Source organism: Plectropomus leopardus, chromosome 7 (assembly GCF_026936395.1).
Source record: "Plectropomus leopardus strain MGB_pleo_1.0 chromosome 7, ASM2693639v1, whole genome shotgun sequence".
NCBI classification, from domain to species: domain Eukaryota; kingdom Metazoa; phylum Chordata; class Actinopteri; order Perciformes; family Serranidae; genus Plectropomus; species Plectropomus leopardus.
In genome coordinates this window covers 11244706-11254270 of record NC_142182.1, presented here as the reverse complement: position 1 = coordinate 11254270, position 9565 = coordinate 11244706, and the positions used below count along the sequence as shown (strand labels likewise).

Here is a 9565-nt window from a genome sequence, read left to right as displayed (position 1 = left end):
TTACAGTCACATTCAAGAAAAGCAAATATAAAATTGGCTTTAACTCTTTAACACCTGAAAAGACATCAGTTTTGTGATGCTGCATTCAGAAACCTTTTACGAACATTTTAAACCTATAACACCTGAGAAAATTAATTTCGTTCAAAAATACGGGGAAAGCATATTTAGCAACTTGGCAAGAAATGTTCTGCAAACTGTAAACAATTCATAAAAACAAAATAAAAAGTAAATAATCTGTAAATGTATATTAGTACTGCACAAAAGCCTTAGGCCATCATAGATTTGTTGTTTTTGTTGCAGTGAAGATACTTGATGTGACAACCTCCCATTACTTTTTTTATGCTATTTTGGAAAACATACTATACTACACAGATGCTGAAAATTTTACATTATTTGGGGAAAATGTGGCGTTTGGCTTTCTCAATTACCCAAGAAAAGATTTTTTAAAATAATTTATTTGTTAATGATTTTAGGAAAATAAACATAAATGTAAGTTATGTGATTAAAAAACCCTAATAATGTCGGTTTTCTGAAGGATATGTAATACATAAAATTACTCACTGATTAAAACAAAAAGTCTTCAAGGCACTTTACATTTTTATGTCTCATAATATTATGTTTTTTTAAATTTAATATCCCTTTGGCTTTTTGTTGCTTTGTAAATTGGATTTTTGTTAAACTCTGTTGTTTAAATAAAGAATTGAGGGGAAAAAAAACGTGTGACGTCAAATATGCGGGACAGCTCGAGCTCCCTCGGTTTAATAACAAAGCAGTAAACTGAATAGTTCACAGGTGTGCCGCAGAGTTACCGGATAACACAAACTGTGAGCTAATTAAGACTCAGCCTGACTTTAACCCCACAGTTTAATGCTCTACACGCGTGTCTCACACTCGTGGGACAAGTTGTCTTTCAGTTTGTTTATGTTTAAAGTCCAAACGGTGCGTTTGTTGTTGTTTTTTTAGTAGCTGTCGTGAATTTTTCTGTTTTTGTTTTGAAACCGGACATCTGCCATGAATATTAAAGAGGAGATGATAGCCACTTTAAAGCAGTTTGACGCTGGGGACAAGTCCTCCTCTCTGTCGGTGCTTCCCAAAGCGTCGGTGCTGATCCCGCTGTTTGTGAGGAGAGGACAGCTGTGCACCCTGATGACCCTGCGCGCAAAACAGGTAAGTCCAACGGAGGACAACTGTGGGGGAAGGACAAGAAAAGGGACATTCACCTTGCTTTGCTTGGGGGCAGTGTTGGACAGTAACGAAGTATATTTACTTCAGCTGCACTTTTTCAGTTATTCCAGAAGAGGGAGTAACGCTAATAACATATTTCATGTTTTCTAATAAAGAAAAAATATCTAATTCATAGTTATATATATATATATATATATATATATATATATATATATATATATATATATATATATATATATTCAAGTGAAATAGTATAATCTTTAAAAATCCCAATAACGAGAAACTAGATCTTATTGTTAGAAGCGATTGTATATATATATTTATCATGCTCTTTATTAAGATACAAAGAACACAGAGAACAAGTACAATGCATTAAAACTCCAAAAAGTCATTACAAACTGGTTTCTTCAGACTGAAGTTAATATTTAGTGGGACCTCCCTCCTAAGTTAAGTGTCACTGGGCTAACCTGTCTCTTTTTTCTAACTCACCTTTTCACTGACCTGTGTGTCTCTGCAGCTGAGGACCAGTGGCGGTGAGGTGTGTTTCCCGGGTGGGAAGAGAGACCTCAGTGACAGAGATGATGTGGACACAGCTCTGAGAGAGGCAGAGGAGGAGATAGGTCTATCTCCTAATGATGTCCAGGTGGTCTGCAGACTGGTCCCTATCATCGCTAAGGTAGGACAGCACAAATGATTCTTCCGTTTCAAGGCATCGGCTCCATCAGTGCATTCACGTCGTCTGGTTTGAATATTTAATTTAATTTAATTCAATTTTATACTCCTTTTAGAAGACTTACTATACTATGAATTTATTAAATTATTACATTATTAATGCTATTTTTGAAGTCATTATGCTATGACTTTTTCATGTTATTTTGGATGACATGTTATACTATGACTTTTTTCAATGCTGTTTTGTGTAAGATTTTATTTTATGAATTTTTCACGCTATTTTGGACACACATACTATACTATGACTTTTTTATTCTATTTTGGATAACATGATACTGTGACTTTTTATGCTCTTTTAGATGATAGTATAGTATGTCTTCCAAAAAAAGCATAAAAAAGTCAAAGTATAATACAAATGAGCATAAAAAGTCATAGTATACTATGTCGTCCAAAATAGCAAAAAAATTATAGTATACTATGTCGTCCAAAATACCATATATGCTGTTTTAGTTCTATTATTTTATTGTCCTTTATTATTTTTATTATGTTTATTTTTATTGTCTTTGTACAGCACCTTGGTCGACTCTGGTTGTTTTAAAAGTGCTTTATAAATAAATCTGATCTGATATGATATTGAAAAAAAACCCAAAGTATAGTATCTTGTCAAAAATAGCCTAAAAATCATAGTATTATATCTTTTACAAACGAGCATCAAATAGTCATAGTATAGTATATGTCGTCTAAAATAGCATAAAAATGTCATACTATAAAATGTGGTCCAAAATAACAAGAAAAACAACAACCAAAAAAAACCTTCGTAGTATACTATGTCGTCCAGAATGTTAAAAAAAAAAAAAATCATAGCATAATGACGTAAATGACATATAATGTAAAGCCCTCTGAGGCAAATTGTGTTTTGTGATAATGGGCTTTATAAATAAAATTTATATTGAATTGAATACTATGTTGTCCAAAATAACAAAAAAAACATCCAAGTATAGTATGTCACCAAGAAACACATGAAATAGCAATACTGTAATATTTGATAAAAAATAGCAAAACAAACAAAAACAAAAAAATCATAGTCCAGTTTGCTTAAATATTGCAATAAAAAAACATAGTATAGTATGCCATCCAAAAAAAACATGAAGTAGGCATACTATAATAAATAGCATAAAAAATTAATTGTACAATATCTTACACAAAGGAGCATAAAAAATTCATAGTATAGTATGTCGTCCAAAAAAACATAGTAAAGTCATAAATAGTTGTAGTTCAAAATTGTGTTGTTGAATTCTCTGCCCATATCTGATATGTCAGTATTTAACAAGTCATTTGGCAGATAAGCAATACTGATACTGACGTAACCATTTTCCCCACACCTAATTTTAGTGATCATCAAGTCTCCTCTTTAGTGGAATTAACGTCATATTGTGCATACTCGTATCATGACGGCCCACCAGCAGTTAAAAACATAAAATACATTGCTTTTCAACGTACGTAAAAATCAGTTATTGTACAAAAAAAGAAAAACACTTCGACTTAGGGTTGATGTTTTGTTCACTATCTCAATAAAAAAAGGATATGTCATTTTAAAACCAATATTGGCTGATACTGATGGTGTACAGATGTTACCGTCATATGAATAATGTTTTGCTTGCTTTCTCACACTTTGCTCCCTTCTGTCTCCCTTGACAGAATAACCTGTTGGTGACCCCGGTGGTCGGCTTCATCGATGAATCATTTCGTCCCTCTCCGAACCCATCTGAGGTTAGTGCCGTGTTCACAGTCCCTCTGGACTTCTTCACCTGTGACAAAGACCACTACGCTACCCATGATGCTGCTTGGAGGAAGGGGACAGAACACTCTTTTTATTTTGTGGACCCTGATTCAGGAAACCAGTATCACATATGGGGCCTGACTGCCGTAATTGCCATACTAGTCGCTGCCCTCGCTCTGAGGAAAAAACCTGAATTTGATGTTGTTTTTGACCCCGAGGATCCATTATCTGTCTTCCAAAAGATTCTACATAGAAGAATTAGTAAACTATGAGCGGCTGATGATGCCAGAATGGTTATACACCTGTAGTATATTAATTTACAGCATTAATTGTGAGGATAAAAGTAAAATGTGTAACTTTACTTACAGGAAGGATTTGTGTAATAAGGTTAATATAAAAACCTCTCAGCTATTTAAAAAAAAGATATATAATAAGTGCATTTAAAACTAATAGTGGGTAGAAAATAAGCAGATAAAGACGTTTAAATTTTTATTAATTCATTTAATGTAGCAGCAGGATTACAGATATAAACAGAAGAGTATACAAATGTCCAGACCAAGGCAAAGTACATGTTAATAATAGTTCAGATGTATGATAACACACTGGGGTTGACCTTTATCCCAACTGCAGGGTCTTAAGGCTAGATACTAAAGCTCAAGCTACACAGAACGGATACAACAGAACTGTTGGAGAATGTGAAATAGAAAGCGAACTAGGAAAAAGTGAGCAAACTGATAACACACAAGATACAGCTCACACTATTGGCAATTAACAGTTAATTTATCATGGTTGCTCCTTTTGATCAAGCATTTCACAGCAACAATAGTAATGTTGACAAGCACATCAACACAAGAAAGCTCTCCATAAAACAATCTCCACGGTCTCGTCCCTTTTACCTCACATGTACAAATCTCATGAGGCGTGAAAAACATTTTCAACATAAAGTAACAAACAAGTTGACAATTCACCGGTGAAGCTGCACAGTATTATGTTGAAAGTACTCAGTCCTGCGATGGATTTCCAAAGAGAAAATGCGGAAACTAAAATATATCTGAATGGGCTATGGTTATGCTTGTGTTTTGAAATAAAAATTCAATCACTGAAAAGTGTCCTGATGTTCAACAGTCCTAGAGAATAAAAAGGACAAGGAGCCAAATGGCAATGACACAAAAGGGACACCAGTAAACACAGCAGAGTAACAGTTAAGTTATCAAGGCACACAAAGTTCTGTTGAAAGCATCACAATTGAAATTCAAGATACCCCTGCAGTATATTTCACATTTAAATATACATGGATATTCATTTACATGACTGAAGGACAAAACTGATATTTTGTAAAGATTTGTGTGCTATCTTCACCACCGTTAAATTCACGTTTCACGTGGGTTTTTTCAGGTGGAAGTGGCTATTCGGAGAGTCAGACTGAGCATCCCGGATTGCTCAAAATGAAATGACTGGACGTGAAATGCACGAAATTACACCACAGTCCAAGACAAAACAATCTGACAAATGTACAGTGATACAAATGACAGTTGGTGCCACCCCACCCTCTCTGCCTCAAAATATATGTTCTCTAAAACTGTAATTGGTCCGATGTTAGATGTAGAGCAAGCTCTATGTCCACACCATGAGGTAAAATTTACATTCATGAAACTGAAGTCACAGGTTGGCTTTCTGTGTTGGTATGGCTTTAAGAGGCATTACTGTTCCGCACTTCTTCCCGCAACGTCATGTGCTCTTAAACTCCCCAAGAGGAATGGAATGCTTGGAAAACATCACTACTGCGCTCTAACCTGATCTACAGTCAATGGATGAGTCAAAGTGCCATTTGAGATGCATGACATAAAATAAAATAAGAAAAACAAAACACGCACACGCACACGCACACACACAAGAAAAACCTAGCCCATGTATTCTGTTATACAGGTTGGGTAAAGTCAATGTTAACAGTAGAATTAAGCTCCAACATATCTGCTTGATGTCCACTCGTTTTGCAGTCACACACTTCACAATGAACCTGCGCTTCATTTCAGGAAAACATACCAGCAATGATATTCTGTGCTATGAGCATAAACCAAAAAAAAAAAAAAAAAAAAGTTTAGTTTTACAAAAATACTCTACATTTTTGATACATGGATACAAAATTCTAGAAAAGATAAGTTACTTTAAAATGGATCACTAACAGCTGCAGGACAAAATAGTATGACTATGAAAATGTAAACAAATGCATATGTGAGCAACACTATTCTAACATTTGAATTATTCTCAAAAAATTGGCTTTTTGATAGACGCCAAATTGGCTACGGTTGTAGATATGGAAAGTACAGCAGTGTTATTTTGCATTTTAAAAAAAAATAGAGCAATGTATCAAATCGGTGGAAATGTTAATGAGAGGTTAAACTGATCCATGAAGCAAAGTACCTTTACATATCTTTTATAAATCTTGTACTGAAAACAACATGCTGAATTACTATCCATGTTAAGAGCTGCATAATTTAAACGAGTAAGTACAAATGAGTAAACATTATGAGGGCATTTGCAAAGACAAGTATGAGACAAGATGACGGCGATTCACAACAGGAGCTTTGGTATGCCTGGGTGCACTCCAGTCTGACCCCACAACAACAGCCAGCTCTCTAGACTCCGCTTCAAAACTAACAATTAATGTCAGTGCTATTGATATAAGTATAAACTTGTTAACATCACATCAGAAGTGCCCATCACTCCTGCACATAGCACCATAGATAGAATCAAAATGGCGGCCTCTATGTAACAGAGATTTCATTTACCAGTGAGCCCCCTGTTCACAACACAAGGGACGGGTACTGGGTGCCAACTTCACATGGCGCCGACCTGCACGCGGTACCAACACTGAGACAAAAACTTAAATATCTAACACAACACAAGGTAAAACAGTCTCAAGTGACAGATTGAACAGTAAATAGTACAAATAGCAATACGATGAAAAATCCTTCATTTCAATGCACAAACTAAATGACTCTGTATTTTAGGTGTTTTGTCAGTGAGTAAAACACAAAGGCCTGCTTACCACTCCAACACTGACAAACGACAATGCTTTTGTGGGAATGGCTGTTTTTGTTTTTTCGTTAGACAGACTTGACTGGACCACTGAGACTGAATACAAAGAGGAATTCAACAGTGAGTCGACATTCTGTACAAAGATGTCCAAGACCTCAAAAATATTCAGACATGAGAAAAATGTAAAAATGCTTGGTTAAGATGTGTTTACCTTTACAAAGACAACTGCTGTGTTTGTTGTTCTCTTATTTTTTTTTTTTTCAAACTGGACGTTTCAGAGTATAAATTCAGCTGGGTCAGTAGAGAGCTGTGGACGGATATAAGGATTAGCTAGAGGTTATAAAGTGCTTGAGATAAAATGTTTATAAAACCACACAACACTCCGTTTTCACTAGTGGAAATTTTTGCTTTCTATCCACATTAAATTTGGTAAAGGTTACCAACTTCTTCAAAACAAAACAAAAGATACACACACTACATAGTTGAATGCTTTTTAGAATTTCACCAAGAAAGCTTCTGAAAACCCAGTGACGACGATTAACCTTTGAAAACACTGGGAGGTGCCAAAACAAAGTCACATTATTCACCAGGGTGAATCTCATTTGCGAGTGTTTAACAGTCGCTCCTCTTTCTGCACGTGGGAGAAATCCCCTGCACGACCAGAATGTAATAATACCCATTTTAATGAGTTTCCTGATAACAATATTTTAAACTCTCCTCCTCCTGACAGAGTCTGCTCGTGTGCATACTCCAGCCGTGCCAGCAAATATGACGGAGGCGAAACATTCTACAAATGTACTTAATTTAATCGTTTTTACTCTTAGAGTAGATTTTGGTCAAATTGATGACAATTGCAAACAAATCTCGCAATATCCATGTCAAAAATTGAGTGGTGACATTAATTTGTTTTCAGGCCAGATAAGTGCCCCTCTATTTCCACATGATGGAAAGACAAAAACACATCTCACAGACTCTCAGAGTGAAATTGGAGTTTCCACACTCACAAAATGAGATTCAGCCTAAATCTAACACTTTAGTGCAATCTGATATTCACTCCATGGCCGGCTGGTTCATCATAGGGCTCGTCTCCATCACATTGCTATTCCCCCTGTTTTCCTGTCGTTGACATTCTTTAACCTTTTCCAGTTTTTCCACCAAATCTGGTAGGTTTTTATCTCTATCTTCATCTCTTCGGCTCACATTATTAAAACACTCTAACAACAAAACACTGCATTTCTGAGACTGATGGATAAAGCAGTTATTACAGGCCTCTCTGATCCTGCAAGAGGGGTAATAACAAAGGCGGATTCTTCGATTCAAGGACAATGGATGTATGAAGGCTATGAATAATTATAAATATTCAATAAAAACAAGGAGTTACATGAGCTCATAATTTGGGTTTTAGGTAAAAGGGGGCATTTAATTCTTAAATTGTGTGGCATTGGTACAAAACACCACATTTCTGTTTGTTGACGTAGGGATGGACAACTCTCGGCTACATATCACTCACTCTCCTTAGTGCCCACATGGTCCAAACATTTATCACTGCTTCTGTAAGCTTTCCAGTAGGTCCTCAATTTTATTCATGTTGGACGATGCAGATATTGATGCCTGCAGTTGATTCTGTAAGCTGCTCTGTATCTGGGTCTGTAGATTGGTCTGCATTGGAGTTGGCAGGCTTGTTTCTATGGAAGCCTGTAGACCGGACTGCAGAGCTGTTTGTGTGTTTGTCTGCAATGCGTTCTGTAGGCTGGTCTGCATGGCGTTCTCTAAGCTGGACCGCATTTGTGCCTGGAGGGTGTTCTGTAAGCTGCTGTGCATGGGGGCTGGCATTGTGGACGCAGCTTGGGCCATGGGCTGGTCCAACAGAGGCTGCATGTGACTGGAGTTTTGGGACTGGGCCTGAGCTGGCAGGGTGGGCCCAGAGGAATTGAGCAGCTGGGGCGAGTCTGGGAGGAAGAGAAAGTGGAAAAAATCACTATAATCAAACGTTAGGTAAAGGCACTGGCAATGGCATTCAGTCTCGTCTTTAAGTCTTGTTGTAACAACCTTTCAAAATACTATCCCGGGGTCCAGACCTCATATTGTGTACAGTGCTACAGTGGTGTGTTCCCCGTTGTTTGAACAGATCTGAATCCAAAAAAGTGTAGAAACTGCCATTTTACCACTTCCCTATCGATGAGAAAGAGTGGAGGAAAAGGCTGCAGCTGAGTTACAATTCTTAAATGAAGAAATCGTTTTAGTGCTTACACTAACTTTAGCTAATGTTAACTGCTGTTATTGCTAACCATTACCTGTTAGTTAAACCTTAAACCTTGCGGATAAAAGCTAGCTGCTTTATGCTGTGTTTTTTGTTCTAGCAAAGCAAGATCCCAGATCATATCGCTGTCTACAGCCTGTTAACATTCACTATATGTCAACATAAGTCAAAGTTTAAGCAGTCCTGTACGGTTATTAAGAAATGCCTAATTCACAACACGGAATAACGTCTAACCCTTAACGGTAGATGTCAACCAGCTAACTACGTATCCGCTACCTTCTGATTAACTTCAACCTTGTTAACTTTCTTTTTCTGTGATGTCTGGATGCTGCTATTTATTATACGCTCTGGCAGAACAGCTAACTCTCCCAGGTGTCTCACTAAAGAAAGACATGATTGTAGAAAGATTCACAGGTTCGGCCATTGGTTGTTTTTTTTTTTGACAGAACATTTGAACCCAGGAAAAGTCATTTTAAAGGGTATTAGCACTAGCTGTTGTTTGTTTTTATGATGTTCGGTTTTAATGATTTATTAGATTCTACAAAAAGGAGGTTTTTCCACCATGATTGACAGCTGTGTGTGCCAATCCATGCGCTTGCATTTAATGTGGCTGCTTGTGATTGGTCGGA

General features: G+C 36.7%; 2 protein-coding genes across 3 annotated transcripts in view; one reads left to right on the top strand and one right to left on the bottom strand.

The window, feature by feature from the left end:
- The first annotated feature begins 736 nt into the window (after positions 1 to 736).
- nudt7 (nudix (nucleoside diphosphate linked moiety X)-type motif 7) lies at positions 737 to 4743 on the top strand. Its single transcript, XM_042496821.2, has 3 exons — positions 737 to 1167; positions 1703 to 1861; positions 3556 to 4743. Exons 1-3 carry the CDS (start codon positions 1012 to 1014, stop codon positions 3907 to 3909), a joined length of 669 nt encoding a protein of 222 aa, XP_042352755.2. The 5' UTR covers positions 737 to 1011; the 3' UTR covers positions 3910 to 4743.
- Positions 4124 to 9565, bottom strand: part of LOC121950732 (nuclear factor of activated T-cells 5) — a 24625-nt gene continuing 19183 nt past the window's right edge. For both annotated transcript variants that reach the window (XM_088079915.1, XM_088079916.1), the window contains exon 12: positions 4124 to 8625. In XM_088079915.1, coding sequence (XP_087936041.1) covers positions 8219 to 8625 — 407 coding nt within the window. In that variant the 3' untranslated portion in view covers positions 4124 to 8218. The remainder of the gene's footprint in view (positions 8626 to 9565) is intronic.